The 26,447-nt window shown below is 37.5% G+C and overlaps 1 protein-coding gene across 18 annotated transcripts in view; it reads left to right on the top strand.

The window, feature by feature from the left end:
* AFDN (afadin, adherens junction formation factor) overlaps positions 1–26,447 on the top strand; it is a 129,350-nt gene that overhangs the window by 91,687 nt on the left and 11,216 nt on the right. For 16 of the 18 annotated variants that reach the window (XM_054194624.1, XM_054194621.1, XM_054194618.1 and 13 more), the window contains 7 exons: positions 13,692–13,757; positions 13,916–13,989; positions 14,524–14,642; positions 15,670–15,864; positions 16,123–16,214; positions 16,645–16,833; positions 19,537–20,559. In XM_054194624.1, coding sequence (XP_054050599.1) covers positions 13,692–13,757; positions 13,916–13,989; positions 14,524–14,642; positions 15,670–15,864; positions 16,123–16,214; positions 16,645–16,833; positions 19,537–20,559 — 1,758 coding nt within the window. The remainder of the gene's footprint in view (positions 1–13,691; positions 13,758–13,915; positions 13,990–14,523; positions 14,643–15,669; positions 15,865–16,122; positions 16,215–16,644; positions 16,834–19,536; positions 20,560–26,447) is intronic. The other 2 variants (XM_054194623.1, XM_054194630.1) reach the window with 1 other exon arrangement.

The following is a 26,447-nucleotide window of genomic DNA, read 5'->3' as shown; positions in this document are numbered from 1 at the left end:
AGACCCCTTCTGAAAAGACCAGAACACGCAAATATGCCGCAGTTAGGATATCTTATGTTCAACACATTCACAGCGTAGAGGCATTTAAATTCTGTTTAGATTGCTGCTGCACAGAAGAAAGGATTCCCGTGTTCTGCAAGAACGATCGAGCAGGTTGTGTTGATTAATCTTTGCGTGATGGTTATATTCATTACTATGCTGCTGTTTAGTTCTTTAAAGTATGGCACACTTCTGCTTCTTTCTCAGTCATCTTTTATTAGCATAACAGCAAAAGTTACCTTAAAATATATACAAGCATCTTAAAGTACATATGTATATGCCCCTACTTGCGTATAAATCAAAGTATATTTTCTAGGGTTTTTTTTAACAAATAGATTAAATATTTTAATAGTGCTTGCTAAAATAGGATGAGATGGTGATAAGGTGTTTCTTTTTTAATAGAAGAATTTCAAACACTGTGTGTGACAGTTCATCAATAAATATTCTGGGGAAGGGGCTTACTTCTCTAAAAACAAGTAGGTGGCATCTTAACCATAAATAATTGGTATTATTTGGTGACCTTGTTGTTCTTAAGATTTAATTAAATCATTCTCAGTTGCTGTATTTTCTAAACTGTTGCTTGTCATTTTATATTTAAAAGTCAATTCTAGGTGTTAAATTTAAGGAGGGTTTGAGACTACCAGCAATATCAATTTCAATACGAAAATTTTCTGAAAGTTAGTTCTACAAATATCTTTCAGGTGATATGTGTAGAAGGAACAGGCTTAAACTTTAATTTTAAAATCTTAATATTCTTTTCCCCCAAAAAAATTGAAAATTAGGTCTATAGATAATAGTACTGGTAAAATAATATACAAATTTCGTACAAAATCTCTCTACTCTGCGTTTGCAAATATAGACAGTTGATGGGATTTTTTTTTTAAACCACTTCTTAGCTTTTTACTTGCGTTCCAGGTCTTAAGATTATTTTTTTTAACATTTCAGATACCTCAGTATCTGAAGTTGTCTTGTGTCTATGCTTTCTAAGTATTTAAGGAAAATTTTTGCCCTTTCCTCCAAGTATGAATTAATTGAAATGTTTGAGTAAGAAAATTGAGATATTGTTTAGTTTCAGGTTTTTTTGGTTTTGGTTTTTTTTTAATGTTTGATACTAATTCACATCAGCGGTGTAAACTACTGATCTTGCCTTAACAGGCTTCTTAGGAGGAACTTAAAATAAAAATACAGTACTTAATTGTCATTTCCAGCACAGATTTCTCCGTCTCTGGAATAAGATAGTGTGTAAGTTGCCAGTTTAGTCTTCACCATAAACAGATAAGCAGCTATGTGTTAGCAATTTGCCTGTTTCTTGTTGATTCATAACTTCCAGTGGGGTTTTTGGTTAAATTTTGGTACTTTGTACATGCTCTATAAAGTTTTCCTATTGCTTTCATATGCTGTGTAAAAACTAAAGCTTACGCCAGCACAGCATGATTTTTTTCTTCTCACTCGCTGCGAGACCGCAACTCTGCTCAAGTAGAATGTTTTTGTCTTTTATATTTGCTTGTATTTAAATTGATACTACAAATGGGTCACCCAGATGTTTGTATTTAATACCTTCCGGAACAAACCGGGTTTTAAATTTCATGTGCCAGTTCCTCCTTGGACTCATATCTTCTGTATGCAGGCACTTGCTAGCAAGTCCCCAAAAGTTATACTGCACAGATGTTTTAGCTAGAATTCCTCCACCAGACTTCGCTCAATTCAGGCATTCAAATAACTTCAAAAATTCTGTTTAGATAACATGTTAATACAGCATTTTACTTTTAATTTTTTTACTCCTATTAATGAAAAAGATTTTCAGAAGTTAACTAATTCCATGTAGACTTATCCCTGTATGAATAATACTCTCAATTGGAGTAGAAATTTAGTCGCTTACTATTAAGTGACAGTGTACGCATATATACTGAGTTAAGTTGTATCCATCTGAAACTGCAGAGCAGCATTGTGGGGAAGATTGGGCTGTGGGGGGTTTTTTGGTTGTAATTTGTCCTTAGCTATAGAGCCAAGAGACATTTCTTCGAAAAAGCGCAGAGATACAGGGTGGGTTTTCTTTCCAAAATAGATCGCCCAGTGTGTCTTGCCTGTAAAGTCCTATCCACAGATGTAATTAAGCTGAGGCATTAATTCAGAGTTGCCTTAACAGGGAAGAGCATCACAGACTCTGCAATATGATTTGTAGATTGGCGCGTAACTCTGAATAGCCCTTAGTGTGTCACTGCTCATGGAGTATTTATAGCAAACGTACATTAAAAAGTTAACCCTTGTTTGGGGAAATAGAGCTCAACCAATATATTTTCCTTGAGCTCAACAAAGATTTTTCCATTGAAAGAAAAGTGAAATTGAATCAGACTCATGTATTTAATTTCTTTTCTTAAAAATTAGGAGTGCTTTTATGCATTTGTAGACTATCATACGAATTTTAAGTTGCAGCATTTATAATAATGAAAGAGGCTTCCTTTTCAGAAAGGTTAAGGAAGGCTAATGAATAAAACTTGCTTAGTCTTTTATGAATGTTGCGTGTGAAGCGTTTTCCCTTCACTTATGACTTTTCCCGTTTCATGAGAGCACAGTTAGGGAGGAACTGTTGCATACTTGATTGCAGTCTCAGAATGAGACTTTAGGCCAATTGCTTTAGCTATTTTGTGTAGTTGCTTTGGTTTTCCTCAAAGATTTCTTTTTAGAAGCACTCAATTTCCAGCGTGTGAGAGAAATCACGTTAGAAATTGATAGGCTTCTGTCTAGCACAGAAGTCAGCGTGCCTGCTTTCCATGTTTATCTAATTGCCTTATTAAGGTTACCAAATACCATAATTTGTTTTTTATTTAAAAAAATTTAAAAAAGACTACCTATGCAAAAGCCTGCAGTATTGCATATTTTATTAATGCTGTTTCAGGAATTCCATTACAGAACATCTTGGATTATTTGGTCTTTTATCTCCTGGGAGAAGCACACTTCAGGAAGATAAGAGGGTGTATTCGCTTGCTTGCTTTGTGTGCAAGTCAATCTTCATGGCAGACATTCTTTTATAAAAAAGTAACAGATAACTCTTACTCTATTGAAGAGAACAACAAAACTCTTCACTCCTTTCTCTTTACTCCTTTTGAGGCTATTTATAAATAGAGCTTCTGGATACACTGGATGTAAAGTTTCTAGGTCGTTGGATGCTTCAGAGTCCCGTGATATCATGCTGCTTGTAGTCTAGCTTTTTTTTCTCTGAATAGTAAGGCCCTTATTTTTCATCTGTTTCCCACCCAGTGCAACTTAAAGCTACAATGAAATTATTCATAGATGTTAAATGCTTGATGTTTCTTTGCCTGTGAATAGTGTTGACTGTCACCACTGCCTGTTTTGTTTAATTGGAAATGTTTTGCCCACTTTTGACTGTAGTTCATCCAACTCCAAAAATATTTGGGTTTTTGCCCCCACCGTGGAGGAGAATTAGAGAGGAGAAAGCAAAGCAGAAGTTTACATATGTGGAGCATGGGTCAGTTTTAAAATTCTTTTTAAGTCAGGGTACGACATGACTCAGAGCAGCTGTAGCCACAACTAAGAGACCAGTTTTACATACAGTAGGCTGGTTCACCTCATTTATATTTGGAAATTATATGGGGCATGCTATGAAGTATTTTGTCTAACGATGACAGATTTCCAAAGTCTTTACATTGGTCTTAAGGCAGTAGAGGCCTTCCCCTCCTCTGACAAAGTGGGTTTTTTTCTGCCAGAGAAGTTTGCCCTGACTGGAGGTGAGACCAGTAGCTACAAAGTTGGTCTTTCTGATTCCTCTGGGCTGACAGCAAATAGTTCAATGAGTATGTTCGGTACATAAAGTAGATAAATATGTACTTATCCAGATACAACCTACAAAATGCATGCAGCTTTAGGCAATGTGAGTGTTTGGGTGATCAGAACCCTTTGCTTTTGCCTCCTAGAGAGTACTTTTGTAAACTGGCTGCATAGTTTAGCAAACTGGTATGCTTTAAAACGCTTACAAGCTTGGGTTACTTAAATGCTTCTAGACTAATTGCTTGCCAGGGAGGTCAGACTAAGACTTGATTCTGTTGCATAAACTTGCCTTTAAGGATGTTTATAAAAACTTACAGAGATCATCTACGTAAACTTAAGAGTCTGGAATCATAGAATTAGCTGTGATAAAAATCAGTAAAATCTACTCTGGGTGTAGGCAGATAAAAGATTTCAGGCCTGATAGCTGGTATCAGGCTTGATAGCTACGTTTCAGTCCTGTTTTGTTTAAAGACATTTTAGTTGCAGGCATTCATGCTGCTTTTAAAATCTTTCATTTGTATAAAATACAACAGAGGCTTAGCACAAAAGACTGACTTGGAGAAAGAGTGTCATCTTTGAAATGTTATAAGAGATACCAGGTCCTACTGTTTCAGCAAGGTATATTTGTGTACGTATATACACGCACATATATGTGATATCTACATCATTAAAATGAAATCTTGTTTAATGTTTGCATAACTATGCAAAATCCAAGAAAGTCTTGAAAATTGTTTCTTTAAAAAAAAATCTCCAATGATTTATGTGACCCATTGGAGTGTTTTGACATGTAGTGTTGGTATCTGAAGCCACTATAATTGGAATATTACTTTGAAAAGGTTGGTAACTATGACACTTTGTGGATTCAGTCAAACTATAATTGGAGACTGAAGACACATTCACTTCAGGATTACTTTTTTATATTACCATTTATGTGAACCTTGAAACCATTTAAATGTATTTAACACAGGAATCTTCAGATCAGTATTGAAAGGTCATTAGGAACACTTTCTTGCATTTTGTGTAAATAAAAGGAGTTCTTAATGCATGTAACATATTTAAAAAAACTTGTTATTGAAGTGTATTATTTTCTTTAATCAAACATGATTCTGCCAGTCTTTATCAGAAGCTATTCATCGCTCCAGTTTTATTGGAGTGATAAACAAGGTATATGAAGCTAAACAGGTATGAGCAAATGATGGTTTCGAACAAGTAATAACAAGACCTTACTGTTAATTGTCTGGAGCATTACCGGTTTGGTTAGGTGCCGTACTTGCAGATATGTTTTGCAGATGCATAGTTTTTCTTTAATTACTTAATACTACAATTTTGCTGTCACTCCTAACAACTGGAAAAGTGTTTTTGTAATAGTTTCCGTAGTTTTAATTCTAATGATAGCTATTGAAATAACTAGGTCATCCTACAGATCTACTGAAACTGCAAGAATATTACTAATCTCGCAGAAAGTACTAGTTTGAGGTCCACCTTAAGCTAGTTGTGGGGCTTGATGTTTGAGGATGGGGGTAGCTTAACTGTTCCTCGTCAACAGATGGACCTTCATTCCCACTCTGATACCTTCACGTTGGAGTACTGGTGGGGCTGTGTGGTGTCTGAGCACCTCCAGCCCATCATACCACTGGTGGCAGGTTCCTGCGTGGCGTGTCATGTGTGGCTCCTCTGGGAACCTGGCTGCATGTTGATGCTCACTAGAAGGAGCTGCCTGTTTTTTCCACCATGGCATTACAGCTGCTTGTCCTGGCAAATACCAACCGGGAAGGAGGAGCGGGCGGGATTTCTTCTGCCTACTTTTAATGCTTCTGTGGTGACTGAGTCACCAGCTGATGGGCTAGCTGTGATGCTGCCATTAGAACATTCTATCTGATGTTCCTGTTATTCAAACTGCTGCTTTATATACTGTTGTGCTATATGGTGTGTTCTGATTTTATGGCTGAGGTAATGGATACAAGCCAAAGTTTCCTGTGTTTGTTACTGACGAGGGAATCTTATAACTCATCTTGGTGACATAGCAACGCTAGTAGTAAAATCTGTTCTCCTTAAATACTTCAGTTCTGTCACTTTTATTAATTCATTACTGCTGTAGTCTTGTACATCCTCAATTTTACATTCCTCTGATCTAGGAGTAGGTGTTTCTTTTTTTCAGATCACTGTAGTTTAATCTTGTTCGCTTCCTTATTGCTCTGATTACTCCATAGAAGTAGCTGTAATTTTTTTTTAATGCTACCGCTTCTGTTTCTATAGTTCTCATAGTAATTTTTTAAGCAAATGAAGTAATTTGGGCACAATCCTCTTAGAGCAAGGAGGGGCGTGCAAAGTAATGCTAATTCTGAAAACAAGTATGGACTACTGTACGCTGGTGTGCTGCTTGATAGATGGCCCAGGTGATAAGTGGATGCTATGGAAAATGACTTGTTTTCATTAGGCTGTCTCAAAAGCCGAGGTTAGATTGCATTATCCAACTCAGTCCTTTGGCTTCTTGAACATCATAGAGGTTTTTGTAGTCAAGCAGAGAATCGTACCAGGCTTAAAAGGGGCAAATACCCATTTTAACAACAGGTATGAAATCTTTGCATACCTTTGTCTGCCATAATCATAGTCAGCTGAGCATATTTTTGTATTTTTTTTCCTTTTGATGCATTAAATGTGTGATTGACTTTGCTCTGTTGTATCGACTTTGTTTTCCTTCCATCCTCCTGTTCCCAGCGAATTTTCAGATTTTGTTTTTGAGCTTGCAGGCTATGTGACTTGAAGAGTGGAAATCCTGTAAACAAACCTAATATTTGAGGGGTTTGTTATTTTCTTCACCTTCCAGGTTATAAATAACATAGCAATGTTATTTATATTATATATGTAATGAAAAAAATTTAAAAAGTTGTTGTCTCTCAGGTGAGATTTTAATGTTGACCCTTTTCTGTTGGCTTCAGTCTGTCTGAATTCATGAATCTCTGAAATAGATAGCTTTTTTTTTTGAAAGAGCTGGAAGCCCTTGCTGAAGTTCTGTCTGGTTAACTGCTCTGCTCTGCAGTTTTTAGTCATATTTTCAGATGAAGTTCTGTTGATACTGTAAGCGTATAACTCATCATACAAATGTGTAATAAACAAGCCCTCTCTGTGTTTTATTTCCTTACTTTTATTTATATCCCCAGGCTTTAATGTTTGACTCCACCTTGTAAGATTTTTCTGAATATGTTTTTGTCCTGGGGTAAGAACTATTTGAAACTAGGCCACTATGACAAAAATAAAGCTAGTCCTCTTTTCTAAAAGCTTACCTATCTTACATGTGTCCCACTTTAAATATTGTTACACAGTGTATGTGGGCCACACAGATGCAATAAAACCAGATCGAAGGGAAACAGAGCTCCTGCTGAGTTTTAATTGCTGGATTTATTGATAGTGTTTCATACCTCAATTTTTTGCTTATCCTCTTGACTTGTAGCTCCTTTTATTCTTGCTCTTAATGAGGAGGACTCATTGTTTAATTACTTTTTACACGGTAGTCTGGTCATTAAACAAACCTTTTCCCCTACATTGTTTTCTTCATTTAGATTTAGGATAAAGACCTGAGTTATCATTCTAAGCAGACTTCTGTATGCAGAAGTGTGCTGTGTGTGCCTTTACCTCCCAAGTAGGATTAGAAGATCTATTAAAACTCCATGTAAATGCGAAAGTTCCCCATTGTCATAGAATTCCTGCAGCAACCTGTAAGTCACGGCAAATTTAGGATTAATTATTCTCATACTCTGACTAAACTCAAGTGCATGCCAAACTTGCAAGTGTAATATGTTAACATCTTTCAACTTGTACTGTTTTAAAGCATTAAATGACTTCTTAAGATAAGTGTAAGATGATAAGAAAAACTTCGTACAGGTATTGCATCTCATGCAAATGCGTGGTGTCATTCTGGGTAGTAGACCTAACCATTTTCCTCAGTTTCCCACATGCGTTGGCTACGCACATCAGTCTTAAAGATGACAAAGCCCAAGCATGGGGTGGGCCTTGGCAAAGTTGGGAAGTGTCTTTTGGGTACACTTGCCATGCAGGTTATCAAAAACAAAATGAAGATGTTTTTCTGCTGTGTAGTTTGCTTCTCTGTGTGTGAGTCTGCATGTATGTGGCTTTTTTTGGTTTTGCAATTGTTTTGGGACTCAGTTTCCACTAGAATACTGTTGCTCGGCAGATGCTGCTCAGAGCTGCTTGACAAGTCAATAGGATGCCTACAGTAGGACTTAGGAATTTGAAACAGTTTAAATTGTTGGGTTAAAAATCACTTTATTCACCAAACAGTGAAGTCTGAGGCTGTAGCAGAAAAACACTGTTACGCTGTTTTAACCCACTTGGGAATTACTTGGACAGTGTTTAAACTGAAATATTCTCCGTTAGGTCAAACTCGGCATTTCTTTGTGTTGCTTATTAAAAAGAAGACTTCCCTAGTGGAAGTTCATAGGTGTGCTCTAAACACGGGTGAAGGTTCTTACATTTAAAAGATAAACAGTTCCTGGCTCTTACTTTCCTTCTCAAAGAGGGCTTTTGGGTTTCTACCAGTGAAAAGCCCAGTTCAAGGTCTGATGTGAAAAGCCTACCTGAAATTTCCCGTAGATACTCACAGCCCCTGACGATTACACATTTGTTAGCATGGGTACACAGTTGCTGTAACCTGATAAAAATTGGCACAACAGCTTAACAAGAATAGCGTCACCCCCCCTTATTGATCCAGGCCCCTCTCAGCAACCCCCTTTCCTGTATGGCAGGTCTTGATGTGCTGTAAGCAATTTAAGGAAGCTGATTTGATTAAAAACAAAGCTTTTATTTGGGAGGAAGGGGGCTGCGGAGGGAGGTCAGCTTAACCTTCAGCCAGGTCTGTCGTGGGACCTGCCATGGCACAGTGGTGCCGCTGCAGGTCCCAGCGCAAGACAGAGTGGGAGCAGGCAGGTGGATTTTTTTTTCTGACGCTCTGCACTGCTAGTGTCATTTACTACTAATTTAGAATAACATTTTCTTAAAAAAATACTGAAACGTGTAAATAGTGCTCCACTGCTGGCCTCTAAATTTAGTTCTCTCTGCTTTATGTAGTTTTTATGATCGGGGTTGTTCTTCTGTACTGATTATTTAGCTGTATTGTAAGAGCACAGCATGGAGGTATTCCTCATTTTGAAGCTTAGGTCTAATGTACTTGAGGTATCAGAACTTTTAAATGTAATATAATTCCCATTCTTCTGTTCTTCTAATTCTGATCAGCTAGTATCTTCCTTATAAAACTTTTTCCCTGTGGTTCTCTGCTTTGGCTATGCATTGTAAGAATAGATAACACTCAGGGTAAACGAAGGAGATCTTCAGAGTGGAGTGTTAGGTTTTTGCAGTTCAGTTCGGGATTATTGTCACCCAGGTAACCTGAAGCCTGTGTTGGTGGCTTTTGATGTAATGATTGGGCCTGTTCTGTAGAAGTGGTTCTTCCAGTTGAAAGGTGTGAGTAAAACGTGTGGCTGCTACTTTGGAAGCAATAAAGAAGCAGCATTATGTTTGTGGCGTTTTTCAGTTACACTCCTTGAAAATTTTTCTTAAATTATTACTTAAGGGAAAGGATTTCCCAAATTTTTCCTTAAAAAGGGTACTATAATTTCACTTTCTGCTAGGATTGTGGAAAAACATTGCTTCAAGTGTGAAAGAAAAACATACAGATTGGTAGCAGTAGAGAGTTTATTAGAGGAGGCTTTTTTTTTTCTTTGAGTTTCTGCATTGACTCTCTACATTATTTTTTGAAAAATACTTGTAAAGGTTTTGGGGGTTTTGTAAATGGCTGTATATATACTTGAGAAAATGTGCTGTAGGTTAATCCTGGGGGAATAAACCATCTTTTTATGCTTACTACATTCTTGCTTTCCACAATCACTTATCTTCTCTACAGTTGTGTTCTTCTGTTCGGACTAACAACTTTACCAATACACGTGCTTTTGTTATTCATAACTGGAGAAAATAAAGAGAACTGACATATTACTGTTATTGATGCACACGTGTCATTGCTCTGTTTTGTTTGTGGGGGAATTGTTTTAGTTGACCTTCACATTCCTTTGAAAGAAAGCAGGTTAATAAGCAGTTTACAAAGAAACCTCTTTTATTGTAATGTCAGTAAATGATAGGTGAAAAAAACATGTGGTGTGTATGAGAATTTCACTCAATTTGGAGCTTAGTATGCATGTCTAACCACATATTAACATCCTTTTTGTGCCCTTAATTGTACGTTTCCTTCTAATGCCGTCTCCTGGAAGGTGGAACTGAAGCAAAATTAGGTCCATTTCAATAGAAATTAAGAATTTAGATTCAAATTACGCTAAAGTTTAGGGTAAAAGTTGAAGGGAGGTGATGAGTTAACTTTGAGGATGCTTACTGAGAGGTCTTCCCAGGCATAAGTGAGAGCACAGACATGTTGTGAGAAACATACTAAATGGCATGTGAAGGAGGCAGGGAAGAAACTCATTTGTCCTAATAATATCTGAGTAGATGTGGTGGCTGATAAAGATTTTTGACGTAATCTGAATGGAGATTTATTTTTAAATCATTTTTTATGCTTTCGAAATTCATTTTGTATTTAGTGAAATGACTTGGAGCTAACACATCTGCTCGTAACTTCTCTTAGAAGAACAGGAAAGGGATTGACAAACTGTATAGGCTTCGTAAAAGCATTAAAAAAAGAAGAAACAGAGTAAAATGTCAGCTCCTGCAAATCGTAATGGAAAATTAACTGTAAGGCTTAGTGTTTAAGAACATTTATATTCAGAGCAAAAATCCATCTGATCTGGTATCCTCCAGCTGTGGGATATTTAGCCAAAAAAACATAACAAAACAAGTGTAAGATGGTTCCTCCTAGTTTCTAACTTTCTGTAATTTCAGAATGTATTATATCTGTATCACTTTTTCTGAAAGCCCTTGCAGGGCAGTACCATGAATCTGTGGTCTTCTTTGCGCATGTTTACACTTTGGCATCTACAGCAGTCTTGTTCCTGTCAGTTTCCCAATTAAATTATGAAATACTATGGAAAATATTCTCTTTTGTTGTTTTGGGGGTTTTTTTTTGGTGTGTTGTTGTTGGGGAGCGTGGTGGTGGTGGTTGGTGGTTTTTTTCGTCTTTTTGTTTTGTTTTGTTTTTTTTAACTTTTTAAAATATGCTAGCTGATAGCATGAATAAGAAAGCTTTGTCTTTTGGCTGATTAGAGAGATGATAAATAATCCAGCCTGTGCCACTCATAATCCCATAGACCTTCACTTCATTGATTGTTGCTGAACTGAGGATTCCATGTCTGTTTAGTTGGTTCTCTCAAGGAAGCTATTCCGTGTTTCTGATCATCTTTGTTATCCTCCAAGACTCAAAATAATAATAATTATAAACAGTTTTCTAAATGGGAAACTTTTAAATGTTTGGTGACCATGGTGGTTTCTGTTCTGCTTGTTCTTTTCTGTTAGTTCTGTTGGCTTCCAAATATTTGAGCTGATATGTGAAGACAGCTCTGAAAACAATGACTAAAAAGACCTTTCTCAATGAGTTAGTCAGTTTAAATGGATACTAGTGCAATTGCAAATGTTTCTCTTGTCACTGTTTGCAAACCAGTGCATGTATCATGGGCTTAAACAGAAGGTTTCAACTTCATTTGATGCGCACTAACAATCACAATCAAACATAAGAAAGGTGATATAGATGGATATAGTGTGTCAAACATAATCTACGAGTGCCAAAGTCCCCACACTGCTTGATTAATGTGTGCACTGTTTAAAGTGTCGATGCTTTTCCAAAGGCTTGTTGTTTTTTACCTAATCTTAGCATTAGGCAGATCTTTGGACCCAAGGGGGATGAGATTCTTGCTAGCATCCTTTGAAGTTAGGAGTTAATGAAAGCACCATCAGTCCCAAGTGGCTTCAGAGTATATAAACTCAATCATCTTAATTTTCCGTTCCCAACAAGGGGAGGTCATAACTGGTTCTGCCAACAGTGCCCTGATGGGCACTGGTCCCTTAGAAGGTTGGAGCACTACTTCACATTTGGATAGTTACATTATTGTTTGCCCTTCTTCTGGAACACTTATGTGCATGCTGAACAGCATATTCATTTAGGGCTTCTATGATAACTTCTTTCCTTGTGAAAACAAATAACTTCCTATCCATTTTTGAAGTAGCTATTAATATACAAGGACAAGTTCCTTCTTACGCCATGTCACCTTGAAATCTTGAAAAGCGCCTGGTAAGAGATCTTGCCATGTGTGTTCTGGAAGTCTAGATATTCTGTCAACCACATCATCCTTCCCCATGTGCTACTTGGTTGCTAGGGAAGGGGGGGAAGAAATTTGTGAAGCGTTATATTTCATTATATTTATCTAGCTGTCTTCTGACTAGTATTTCTCATATCTTTAACCAATTTTTCTGATATAAAGTTAAAAATATTCTGCAGTTACCTTGATGTTTCTTTAGATCCCTTTTACAAAACAAACAAGAAGTAACTGATTTTGCCCCTTATATTCTTTCCAGAAAAAGAAAGTGTCCTTACTTCATTTATTTATTGTATAGTTTTTCCTTTTTTTCTTTAAGTACAGCCTAAGCAATTATTATGAAAAATTTGGACATATAGAATGTTAATCTGGAGTCGCAGGACTCAAAGTAATTCCTTTTCTGTGGCTTTTGAGTAAACATTTGGGATTAGCTCAAGATTTAAGGAATAAAAATTAGGTCCTTCACCTGCTTAGAAAACCATCTGTAACACTAGCTTTTGTATAATCTTCACCTTGATTTTTATTTTATTTTATTAGAACGGGGGGAGCAATGAATCCTTCTGCTGCCAAAAGGAGTTGGAAAAGGTGGGGTGGGAAAAAGGAGGAGGAAGTTGCATATTCAAATATCAAAAGCAACTTGGGGAGTATTTTAGAAAACGATGTTCCATTTAAAAACTGCTCTGTTGAAAACTTAGCATTCTTCTTCAAAGTGACTTGTAGAGTAAAATGGCTATAGTAGACAATGAAGTCACAAGTGATTGTCTTACCTTATAAGTGCCAATTTAAAGGTTTGTGATACTAACATTTTGACTGATCTGTGTGGTGTCTTGTAAACTGGAGCATGTGGATGATGCAACAGCATGGCTTGAATAGATGCTTATGTTCTCTGGTCTTGAATCTGTCGGTTGTCTCGCAATAAGTTCACTGTTAACAGTCCTTTTAAAACTTAGCTGAATACTTTGAGGCAGATGTTTTACGAACAGAATTGCATGAGTTTACAGTAGACTTAAATACTGGCTCTGTCAACTCTAAATACTTATTAATTATAATGTCTACTTGTTTATTGTCAAACTAGAGGCACCGTTTTTTGCTTTATGCTAGCTCCTTTACAGTCCTAATGAATGTAAAAAGCATTTCTATTTTATTTTCTTATAATCCGCAATTTACCTTGTTTCATTTGGGTATTAGCAAGGGAAATAGTGCAGTCTTTTGCAACATAATACATAGAGGTATAAAAAAAATAATAACGTGCATGTAAAAGTGCAAATAAGTATTTTGTATTAGAAGGGGATTAGAACAAACTTCTAAAGTATAAGTTTTAGTTGATGTATTTTCTTTCTTACTCAAGCTTGCATTAAGACCAAATATTTTTTGCTTCTAATGTTGCTTGCAGGTTCAATAAGCCTAATATTAAAATTTTCTTTTGACTTCAAATGAATGTAACACTTTTCTGTATAATAATTTTTTTCCAGTTTGTGAATGTGTAAAAGTAATCAGAACTTACAGGTTTACCTAGCCATGTAAAATTCTGATTAACGCTTGTGGAATGCTTAAGAGATCAAATATAAATGTAATAAATTAATGCCTCTTTCTCTGTAGGGTGCTGGTCAAGACAAACTTGGAATATATGTCAAGTCTGTTGTGAAAGGAGGTGCTGCAGATGTGGTTAGTAATATTCTTAAACATCAGAAGTTCAAAGGTAGAAAGATGCTTCGGAAATGTTTTTAAATCCTTTGTTTACTAGTATGTGTGAGTAATTGTTTTAATTTAGATCATCTTAGCATTGGTGTATGAATTTTCTTCTCTCTTGAATGTGCAATTAGGATGGTCGTCTGGCTGCAGGGGATCAGTTGCTCAGTGTGGATGGTCGAAGTTTGGTGGGCTTGTCCCAGGAAAGGTACGGAATGCTTTCCTTGAGGGTCTTTACATGAAGAAAATGCTAGAGTAATAATTTACTGAAAAGGGCTGAACCTTCTTCTTTTACGTGTTAGGCTTTGACTTGGCTTTTTATAACGGCCTATGAATAACCTTAGTAACACGTTCAACTGTTCGTGTAGTACTTTCTGTATATGATACGGATTATGCATATAGACGAGATTGTATTACACGTTTGGGCTTTAGTTTTGAGCAAACTTTATTTAGCTCTGATTTTAAATATTTTGGCTTCTTGCCTTTAAGTGCAGGAACTGGAAGCAGTACTTGCTTGTAGGTTTAATGTTTAAATTGTCTGTTTAACAAGCATATTTCCTAGTCATCTTCTAATTTTTTTTCAAAGTGACTTTAAGTATTAATCAGAAGAAGAGTGTTTTGTCAAGCAAAAGATTACTAAAACAAATGTGAAAAATTATGACATACGACCTGATAATAAGAAGAACTAAGTACTACAGTGCCTAATTTTATTTTGTTTTATTTGCTTTGGCTTTTATTGCAGGGCAGCAGAACTTATGACTAGGACAGGTTCTGTAGTAACGCTAGAAGTAGCAAAACAAGGAGCAATTTACCATGGCCTGGCAACCCTGCTTAATCAGCCATCCCCAATGATGCAAAGAGGTAAAAATGCTAATATTATTTATGTCGATAGCAGCTTTATAAGTGTTAGAATGCAGAAAACATTATAATGCACAGTAGCTTTCCAAATATTATCAAAATACTAAATCAGAGAAGAAACATAATCACACAGAAAAGAAGCATTTCTTTCCTTATCAGAAGTTAATCTGCTTTTAAATAGTGTTTGAAATTATGCTAGTCTAATCATTAATAAATACTTCGCATATGTACCTTTTAAAAAAATTAAATGATGCATTTAGACACAGTTCTGGTATGAAGTAATTTTTATTTTAACAGATGGAGTATAGTGAATACAAAGGGCATTAAACTTCAATGGCTTTTTATCCCTTTCATAAAAGCTTCTCTCCTCCTCTTGGAATATGACTTCCTTGTAACCAGAGAGTGTAGTGTAATTACTGAGAGAGAAATAAATAGAAACAGAAGTCTCTGGAACATGTTTTGCCATCGATTTTAATTTTTTATTATTATTATTTTAAAACTAAATGTATCTTCTTAAGTTTCTGTGTCTGATCATAAGAAGTTCTTTGATGTTTCTCCAATGTTACGTTTTATCATCCTACTTCAGTGAACTAACAAAAGACATACTTAAATCTTATGTAAAATAACATCGTAAAGGAAATAATTTTGTAAAGGAAGACCTTTTCTACACATAGGGTAGTACTACAGTATAGAAAAGAATGGGTTAAAAGAATAAATCCTTATTATCACAGTTTACACCACCATCCCAGATGCCATATGCCTCTGAGAGTCAGCAAGAGACTTCAGTAAAGCACATTTGGCTTTTCCAAATATTGTGGTACTTTTTCAAAAGCTCTTTTGAATCATACAAATCAAAGGAATCCTGTATAGTAGATAGAAGAGTGGGATTGTGTATCTGAAGAAGCAAAGATTTTAAAATCTAGCGCTTGCTTTACTGGGAAACTGCAAGGTAGCTCTGGTTTGAAAAAGAACCCGCGAGACAGTAGTTAATATAAGTGAAAGGGGGAAAATACATATCCAACTGTTACAGTTTTTGACCGCCGTGGCTCAGGTAAACCCCGACCAAAGAGTGAAGGATTTGAGCTGTATAACAACTCCACTCAAAATGGATCACCTGAGAGCCCTCAGCTGCCGTGGACCGAGTACAGTGAACCAAAGAAGCTGCCAGGGGATGACAGATTAATGAAGAACAGAGCCGATCATCGCTCCAGCCCCAATGTAGCAAGTAAGTAAGATTATCCTTCTTTTAAGGGTAGATGCCTCCTCCACTAGTTTTAGAGGCTGTTTGAATTCAAAAGGGAATGATTGTTTTTAAAAATGGTTTAAGTTTAGAATGCCAACGTAGTAGTTATGTTTGGAGCAAGCCTCTTGTTAGAACTATTTGAAGGAAAAATCATAGTTATTTTATGAATGTTTTTATTTTATTAAGTTATGTAAATTATTATTAACAGTCATGTAAATGCTTCCTTTAACTTTCCAACAGATCAGCCTCCAAGCCCCGGGGGAAAGAACGCTTATGCATCTGGAACTACCACCAAAATAACCTCAGTCTCTACTGGAAATCTTTGTACAGAGGTCAGAAGTGGCAAGCAAAATGCTGGCTATTAAACTTTCCTTAGCTATCAATAGCGTCAGTGTGCTTGAGTCAAACCAGTGTCTGACTTAACTATTTGAATGTAACGCTGGTGTGAGTGACTTGGTGGGGGTTTTTGCTTATTAAAGCTCATGAAAGATTGAGACAGCTTTGAGTGATTTTATTAAATCTTGTTCATGAAGTTATCCTTGTGATTTCTTAGGTTTGTATAATATTGCATACTTGTTTTCAGACCATAAAAACATGAGTCATAACCACAGTTATATTTGATACTAGGCAGCCCCTTTATCTCTTGTTCCATGCTCTTATGAGCCAAAAGAAAAAATTTGGAAAATGCACGTTTAGAGTGATACTCCGTACAGACCTGTGTGACTAAAAAATTCCACCCTATGTTCTTTCTACATTTTTCAGGAACAGACTCCTCCCCCACGACCTGAAGCTTATCCCATCCCAACACAGACCTATACTAGAGAATATTTCACATTCCCAGCTTCAAAGTCCCAGGATCGAATGGGTCCACCTCAGAGTCAGTGGCCAAATTATGAAGAAAAACCACAGGTCCAGGCAGAAAGCAATCATTCGATCAATTCTACAATGCAGGTGAGAAGTAATTTCTTTCAATAGAAGGAAAAAAAAAAAAAAACCCAAAACAAAAACCCCAAACAACCAGAAAGAAACTGCTTGCTTTCCACTCCCAGACTGTGGGAGACATTTTTGCAAAACAGTCAACTCTATAATCTCTGAGCTGTTGACGACAAACTATACCATGGGGAGAGGGAACAACTGTACTTTTGCCAAGATTGGCTTGGGTTCAGAAACACTACTCTTTTTTTTTTTTTTTTTTTTTTTCTTTCGTTCCTGCCTACCTCCATAGAATTTATATTATCGTGTTCTGCAGATCTCTTGTCTGGGATGTTTTAATCCCCCATTAGAGGTAATGGGGTGTAGATGGTAGTAGGGTTTGTCTTAAAAAAGATTTTGTGATTTTTCTGAAAAGCAAACTAAATCTTTCACCCTTCCAAGAAGGTTTACATGGAAAAGTCTCTGCCTGTGGGTTGCACTGTTCAAGTGACAAAGTGAAGTATTAAAAATGAAATAAAACAGTACTTTGAGGCCTATCCAAGGTCTTCACTGAAACACATTCCCTGCTCTTGCTTAAAAAAAATAATAATAAATTCAAGTTGAATCTGTTACCAAAGTGCAGATATTTCTTGTCCTGAAATGAATTTACATCCACTGTACCGTTATAAATTAGAAAATAATGTTGTTCTGCTCTTTGTAAATGAGGACTTCACTCAAATCCATGCAGGAAATTAAATCTAGATCTACCAAATCCAGTCATTGGATCATCTTTTTCTCTAATCCACCAGAGACTTAAAAATATAGAGAGAAAACTTTTTTTTATATTTATTGATTTGTGATAAAAGCGGAGAGTTACACCAGCCTCAGTATGTTTTACTTTTGGAAATGCAGTGTCATGTAAATTATCTTGAAATCATGTCACAGAAGCAAAGTAAGGATTGATTAGTCACACATGTATTGGCAAGTGAGTTCTGTAAAAAGTCAATTGGATAAAAGCTTAGTGCTTTTTTTTCATTATTATAGATATTAAATCCTAATTATTTCAGCTGTTAAGAAAACAGATGTTATTCCCAAAGTAGGATGGTAATTTTGAAGGGGAATGCTGCAAATTAAATGACTCTGGCAAAGTTATGGAAATACTTTGCTGAATTTCTGTGCTTAACCCCTTCACGTTTCGTGATTTCATCTCGCCTAATCTTAACTGCATAGTTTACATCTAGGCTTTCTCTGTCAGTGGTGGGACAGGGGGAGGCTGGTACCTCCGGAGAACGGTTCCTATCCATTTGTCTTAATGGGATGAATTGCTGCCTGGACTTGCATCTCTCCCCTGCTTAAGACAAGCTTAAGTGAGTAGCTTAGATGAGGTGGTTAAAACTGGTGAGATGAACCCCATCTGTTGAAGTTGTTGACAGATACTGAATCTGAGCTGTCGTCTTACGGCTGAATGCAGTGCAGGAAAGCATTTTCATCAAGCAAAGGGCTAGAAACTTTAGCTCCTTACAAGCGTTGAAAGTGTACACAATTTTTCCCCACCATACAGTAGTTCTTTTATGTTGAAAATTACGGGAAAATAGACTTTTAAAAAAAAATAATAAATATATCCTTTTAATCCTTACAGCGAGAACTGGGCTTGTAAAAAAAAAAAAAAAGCTGTCATAAGCTACTGACTGACATGAAATGCCTGTTTTCTGTTATGAAGGCATTAGCAAAGTGTTTGGCTAGGTGCATCTTTACAGCAAATCTAACACAAATAGCTGTGTGTTCAGCTCTGCTGGACTAATAGAGCAGAAAAAATACACTTGTTCATCTCAAAGAAGGCATTCTTTGGAGGTCATGGATAAGGTCACTGATGGAGGAAAAAGAAAAGGAGTTTGCTTTGTTAGTCTTCTCTCAGTTGTTGATAATTGGTACGTTATGTGTTCAGGGCTTAGTAGTTCCTAACATTCAGAGTATGAATATTTGCTTCAAGAAAATCATTAATAGATTTGATAAGCCTAACTTATGGTCCAGGATTCCTTTTCAGGAGGTTGTATAGTGCAATAAGACCCCGAGCTTGTATAAAAAAAAAAAAAACAGACTTGGTTTTCGATGCGCTAAAAAAGTGGCAAAAGCGCAGACCAATACACCCCTGCCCCAAAAGCAGGTAGAATGAGACCTCTCTGCCCACATTCCATACCCGTGAATGGTGCTGTAGTAATGGGAGCTTCCCGCGGGTCATCTCGCCTGTTAATGGAGGAGGGTGGGCAGAGGCTGCTTCCTCTCTCCCTCAGCAGCTTTTCTGTTTGCCTTCCCAATAGGAAAAATATTCAATTGAGCCAGCTGAAGCCTGAATGGCAGAGCTGGTATGCCCGAGCTGCTGTTCTGAGCTGCCAGGACTCTCGTGCTCACATGTGGGGGAGGGCGGGTGTCAGGGATAGTCCTGAGAAATCGCATGAGATGGGGGAGGTTTTTCAGCTGAAACTCCATTTTGTGTTCATCCTTCCTCCCAGTCCAGCTTTCCAGGCACTTCAGAGGTTGCAAAGTCTTCCATCGCTAGAATGAGTGAAAAAGACAGAGAAGAATATCTTATTGTTAGTTTTGGGAAACTTACTGGGCATGGAAATGCTGAAATTCACTAAAAGTAATTACCTTCAGTAATAAGAATGCCATTTGCGAGCCTTTTTCAAATATGTTGTAATATAGATGGACTATGAAATACATGCCTTGTTTAATTTTTTCCAGCGTGTCGCTCGTTCCCAGGAAGAACTCCGAGATAAAGTTTTCCAGCCAGAGAGGAATCGTTTGGAAGTTGTTATACGGAAGGACGTAGAGTACATTGATCGGAAGTCAGACAGTGATCAGTGGATGAATTCATCTGTGGATTCTAGTACATCTAGCCAAGAACACCTGAACCATTCATCCAAACCGGTCTCGCCTGGTTCTTGTTTAACTAAAAGTGGACCTGGCCGTTGGAAAACTCCAGCTACTAGCCAGACGACTCCAGTGGCCATTTCCCAGCCCATCAGAACAGATCTTCCCCCTCCACCGCCACCTCCTCCAGTGCATTATGCAGCCGAATTTGATGAACTACAAATGGATTTGCCTCTGCCTCCGCCTCCTCCTCCAAATCAGATAGGAGCCCAAGCATCCTCCCAGGTAGCTGCTGCTGAGCGTAAAAAAAGAGAAGAGCATCAGAGGTGGTATGAAAAGGAAAAGGCACGTTTGGAAGAAGAACGAGAAAGGAAACGTCGCGAGCAGGAGAGAAAACTGGGCCAAATGCGTTCTCAGCCACTAATTCCTGCTCAGCCCGTGGTTCCTCCTGTTTCCCTTCAACAAGTGAAATCAGAAAAACCTTCAACTTTGCAGAGGTCTCAAGAAACAGTTATTCGAGAGTTGCAGCCCCAACAGCAGCCTCGGACTATTGAACGGAGAGATCTGCAGTACATTACTATCAGCAAGGAAGAACTGTCCTCTAGTGACAGCCTCTCTCCAGATCCCTGGAAACGGGATGCAAAGGAGAAACTGGAGAAGCAGCAACAGATGCACATTGTGGACATGCTGAGCAAAGAGATTCAGGAACTTCAGAACAAGCCTGATCGTACAGCGGAAGAAAATGACCGTCTCCGCAAACTCATGCTTGAGTGGCAGTTCCAAAAGCGACTTCAAGAATCAAAGCAAAAGGATGAAGATGATGATGAAGAGGAGGATGATGATGTGGATACTATGCTCATCATGCAGCGACTGGAGGCAGAAAGAAGAGCGAGGGTAAAAGGGGATAATCCTTTCTAGACAAAAAGTATTATAAATATCTATCTTGGTGGGTTCTCTGGCTTTGTCTGAGTATTTAGATACTCTTATAGGGTAAACGAGGATGAAGCTTTCTTAAATACCTTGAATTTTAAAATTGCTAACTTACAGTGGCATCGCCCATGAAGTGTTGTGTTATGAAGGTATCGCAGCTACCTACTATAGAATCTAAGGTGGCAGTCAAATTTACTTTTCTGGTTGTGGGGAAAGAAATTCCCTTTGGATAAAGGGATTTTGCCGTGTACCTGGAGTAGGATTAGAAGGTTAAATATAACAGGAATTTGCTTACAGGAAGGTAAGCGAAAAAGTTTGAAATTATGAAAGTTTCTAGAAGAATCAGCAACAAAAGTAGTGTGATTTTATTTTTTATTTTTTTTCCCCCCCTTTCCCTCCCCCCCCAAATACATTTACCTCTATGAGTTCTTATTTGTAGTCTCGGACCTGAACACAGACACTGAATGCATACTGTTTCCAGGGAACAGTGACCTGAACTGAGATTCCACCTTGCCGGTCTGCTCCGAGTGACGGCCAGGGTATAAGGCAGCTGCTACCTCTGCCTTTACCACCACCTCAGTGGTGACCCCAGCATTGCTGGGGGGAAAAATTAGGTTGAGCCATGTGGGTTTGGGTGTTGTAACAACTGATACACCCGGTCTAGGGCTCCAGCTCATACGTACCTGGATTTTGCATGGTGTTCAGTTTAATCAGTATCTGACACGGTTTGCGAACCTTAGCTTCAGTACTGTGAAAGCTCGTAATATATGTAATAAGATAATACAATTGAATAGTATGATGAAGTTTTTATCACTCTGCTGGTGGCTGTTGTCTCTCACAAACTGTTAAATATCTCATTACTGAGACACAATTTCTATAGGAAAATTTATTTTTCTTTTCTGAATAATAGCACAAATACTGAAGTTACATACCAACAGCTATGCTTTGACAGGCTTAAAAACTAGCTCTGTAGTATGCTGAGTGTATTCTGTTTATCTTGAAAGTTTGACTTAATTCTGTGGTAAGCAATTTTTAATTCTTGAGAAGTGTTTGGACATGCTTGTTTTGACGTTCAGAAATAGCTATCAGCTTGAGTAGTATTTGAGCTCAGGCTTGTTTTGTCAGCTTGGTTTCCTAAACTTACTCTTCTTGTGTTTGCTGCAGTCTGCATTGCTTTCCTTTTTTTCTTGTGGCTAACTTTATTACTGTGTAAAACAATAGATACCTCAGACTTGGAAAGTGAAGAAAGGAAAAGCTAAATATATCTTTGGCAAACAGGTTGCGTTTAAAGCCCAGCATCTCTAACATGTAATTTGTAGCACGCAGGCAGTTACCTATGGGTATAAAAAAATCCATGTAAAACTAGCGTTTTAACAAATAGTGTTTTTAAAATTTTACTGTAGCAAGGCTAAAAACACCATGTGTCATTAACAGAAAGCCAGTTGCATCGCATAACATTGTATCAGTCTTCTCTGTAAGTGCTGGATTTGAAATACTACTTGCGCATAAAGTACATCCAGCATTTTGGAACACTTGGAAACTAAAAAACAGCAGTTGTCTTGAACTGAACTAACGTTTGCATTTTGGTTACGTTTCACTGTCTATACTGCTAGAGATGGCCTAAGTAGCATCTCTGGAGAAATACTGCCGTTTTGAATGAGTCAAACCAATACTGATAAAAACTCTGGATTATTTGATTGTTTTCGTTTTTGTATTTCAGGATTATGTCAGTTCAGTTCCTCGTTCTAAAACAGCTGACTTAACAAATAAAAGAAAATGCTTTTGAAATAGCACAAGTCTAACCTATCTTTATTTTCACTGTGCATCTTTCTTTTTTTCCCCTTTCTTACTACCTGCAGCAGACTGCTGTGCCAGCAATCTCTGTTCTAGATTTGGTATGTTTGTTTCTTTCTCTTTCCTGTTTCAATTCCTGATATTGTTAATAACCACCCTCTGTGCTGTGGATGATGATGATTTGGCCTCTTCGGGTGTTAAAAAATCATTGTGATATAATAAGTAGTAAGTTAACTGTAAGCATGCATTTGAATGTTTCCAGATGTGGTGACTCCTTTCCTCGTGTTTCCTTTCTTTTAGATGTTGTGCTCTGCTTGCAGGCTTGGTTTGTTTGTTGCAGCCGTGGTCTAACGTAAAACTGTGTATTGATGTTTTGTGCAATCGTGTTTATAAAATCTTACTAATAACTTTGAATGAACAGGCTGTGAGGTAAGATTTCCTCGCTTCCCTTCCCCACTCCTACAGGTTTTAGAAGAGCTCTAGTAACACCATTCCTTTCCAATTTGAAGTGAAATTGTCCTGAGAGCCTAGTAATACAGCATACAGTTTTAAGCACGTGCTGAAACCCTGTTGTTTACAGGTGTTACAACTTTCTCATTAAAGAAAAACTGGCTGGTAAACTCGGAAATTACTTCTGAACTAATATTTCCAAGTAGGTCACATAAACATGCAATTATTAAGTTACTATATAATTTCAATTTCAATTGGTTAATACCATTCTCTTGTATCTAAAACATGACAGGCTTTCAAACTGGAGCAGTAATTGCTATGACTCCAGCTAATTCTGTATTTTATTGCTCTCATTGGAAATGGGTACATGGAAAAAGAGTTCTGTAGTCTCCCAGAGAAAAAAATATATCCCCTTCAAAGTGTATTTCTATGTAACTAATATACCAATTTGAAAGAAAGGTAATGCTTGCAAGTTCTGTTAGTGTAGTAATTTGTGCTGCTGGAAAAAAATGTAAACATGCATGTTCAAAATATGGATTTGGATCTTCAGCGCTGCTTTATTTAAAAAAAAAAAATCCATCTTTTAAAATGCCTACTTCAGATAAGTTAGTAGGTCTGTCTAAGGTGTTGAGTGTTTTTTGTATCTGTGTGGTACATGAGTGTTAAGCAGTTGACAGCAGCGAAACAAGTGAAGCGTGTCAGCTTTCTGAATTAATGGACAGGCCAGGAGTCATGGATTTTTCAGACTTAGTATCTATCAATATTTTTTCTTATTACTTGGTCCCCAGAGCTGCGACTGGATAGATAAAGTACTTTGCCAAGCAGGCTGTAAACTTCAGGATCTTTCTGCGACAGGAGGTTGTGAAGGCAGACTGTATCATCAGCTTTGAAAATGGATTAGACAAATTCATAGACATCACGCCTGTGAACAGCCACTCAAAGGCTTACAGGAGGCTGTAGCAGCTGACATCTCTAGTACCGTGCTGAATGCTGGGGAGATACTACAAGAAATGGCCAGGCTTACGTGCAACTCTTCCTGCCGTGGTCAGAGACAGACTACTAGATGGATCTATGGCCAGAATCAGTTGGGGATTTATTATGTTCATAAATTTGGCTTTCAGTAAAGCAAGCAAGCTAATTCTGAAATAGATAATGCTGAACACTATACCCAGCGAATACTTCTTTTTCCTAATTTCATCATTTTCATACTGTTCACATGACTTTCTGGGCATATTTGCATTTATCCTATGCCACTTCATGTACCCAAGTAATTACTTCTTTGTTTCTAGAAAAAAAAATACACTTTCAAATGCTTAGTGCTTTTTATGTATGTCTAACATGAACATTGGTGATAGCTGTTCTGCTAATTACAAGGAATTGAAAAGTGATGAATAGTTAGTGCATGAATTGTCAACTTGGCTAGTGTTTGTCTTTTTAAATTCCCCGGGCCACTGATCTGACCCAGCTTTAGCTGTCATAAATAAATAGGTATAAATTTAAAGTTCTTCTGGAACGTCTTTTAAAGCGTTCTAGGCAGTGCTTGGGGAAATGAATTTTGCCTGGAATCTGAGACTTTCTGGGTGCCTGCCAGTCCTAGGAATGTCTTAACATTTCTGATACAGATCAGCCCATCGGCTCCTTTGCCAGGCGCAATGCCTCAGAAGAAAGGTGGCCTTTTTCCCCCTCCTAGGTAGGAATAGCGCTGCAAGCGCATGTTGGCGATAGGGGGACAGAGATGTGCGGCTAAGCGAACTGTCTAGAGCTGGGACAAAGCAGGGGGAAAGAACTGGTGCTTTGTGCTTAGCTGCTTCTCGTGGTTACTGCTGGGAGAATGCTCTCCTCCGTCACTCTGGCTGTACAGATCAGCTGTTTCTGCCTGTTGCAATATAAACACGTGCTGCTTTGGAGAAACCCTGGAAGTACAGTAGATCATGTCGCAACACGACTTTTAAATTAGAGAAAAACTAATTGGGATAGAGAGGTATTGAATCTAAATATTCAAGCTGGGAATCTGACAGCCCTCTTACTAGAAATGGGATGTGAAGCTAATCTTCCTTAGCGTCTTGAAAATGTGGGATGAAGTTTGAATTGGGTAGTGTTCTCTGCACAAATGCCTGCAAGCGTTCTGGCATGCCTCGCCTCGCTATCCCACTGCGCCCTGCCCTGGTCTGGGAATGCTCCAAAGGAGAAACTAGTTACTAATCATAAAGAAATGAAATGTCACTCTCTCGATAGTTATTCTATTTCTGCTTGTGCTTTACATATAATTTTTACTAGGTATTTATGTTTAGAATAGCCTCTGACCTGGATACTTGTTGTCTTCGCAATTATTATGGTTCAGATGCTGACAACAGTTCCCAGGTGGGCACCCTGCCCAGTTTTCCCTCCTTGCTTTAGTTAAGCTCACAAGAAAATAAAACAAATCAGTCCTAATCATTAACAAATCATCCTAATCAAACAAATCATTCCCTTTAATTTATTTGAAAATATTTTCTTGTTTAAGTGCGTTTGAATAGGAATATTTGCTACTAAGGAGAAAGGCATCCATACCGTAACCTGGGATCAGTAACTGCCACGTGCAGAGTTTTTCTCTAAATGCAGTTGGGACACAGTCAAGGAGTTTTCCTGTATTTTTTTCACTGTGCAGTTTTTGTCCTTCCCCCCCCCACACCCCACACCCCCCTGTTTTTTTTTTTTCTTGGAAGGAAATTACTTCTCTTCTACAACTCTTTTGAATAACTAGCTGTCTTTCCTTTTGACAGCAATATTATCTCCTTTGCTAAAATAATGTCTTTATAAGAACTAAGACAAGAAAAGGTCTTCATCCAAGCAGGGAGTTGGTTAAGTACTTTATTCCGTGCTCTACCATATATACTGAATTTCATCCCTACCTTTATGTCGTCTTCAGTTAGGAATTACAAAAATTTTAGCCCTAAATAAGGGGAATTTACTTGGAGGTAGCATCCTGTAGTATACATTTGCAAAATTACTGCCTAAATTAAATTAATTAATTTTTGTTCTTTACCTTTCATGCTCAAAAATGGTGGTTTTTAACACTTCAAATGAGAGGTGTTTTCACTGCAGGTAGTCTCTATAGCTGCTTGAAGATGTAGAAGGCAAATCTTTTCAAAATTGCCTGTTGTACAAGATCATAAGATACCCATAACACAAATAGTACATGAACAGTGGGGGGAAATCATTACCAGAAAATTAGCCCCCCCAAAAAAAGTTTGGTTTTAGAATTGACTAGAAAATTGATTAAAAAACCTAATCCGCTTTAAAGCGTGTTTTCTGTTAATTAACTTGGGGGGAGAGAGACCTACATGAAGGTTGTCCTCACAAGGTCTATTAAAACTAAATTTCTCTTACTAGATCGTTATTGCTTTGTGTGTTAAGGGCCTTTCTCTGCAAGTGAAACTGGATTGTAAAAACAAATCTAGGGGCAGAGAAGTTTCCGTGTTACATGCAGCAAGATCCAGTGACTTACTGATTTTTACCAATCAGTGTAAAGATTTGGGGGGCAGGCGGGGAGGGGAAACACTTTAAAACACATGCTGCAGTAAGAAATAACACAGCATGTAGTCCAGTTAATTTCTACTTGTGAATAT

The sequence above is a fragment of the Rissa tridactyla genome, chromosome 3 (assembly GCF_028500815.1).
Source record: "Rissa tridactyla isolate bRisTri1 chromosome 3, bRisTri1.patW.cur.20221130, whole genome shotgun sequence".
NCBI classification, from domain to species: domain Eukaryota; kingdom Metazoa; phylum Chordata; class Aves; order Charadriiformes; family Laridae; genus Rissa; species Rissa tridactyla.
The sequence above is the reverse complement of the archived record's forward strand: the minus strand, read 5'-3'. Positions and strand labels throughout refer to the sequence as shown.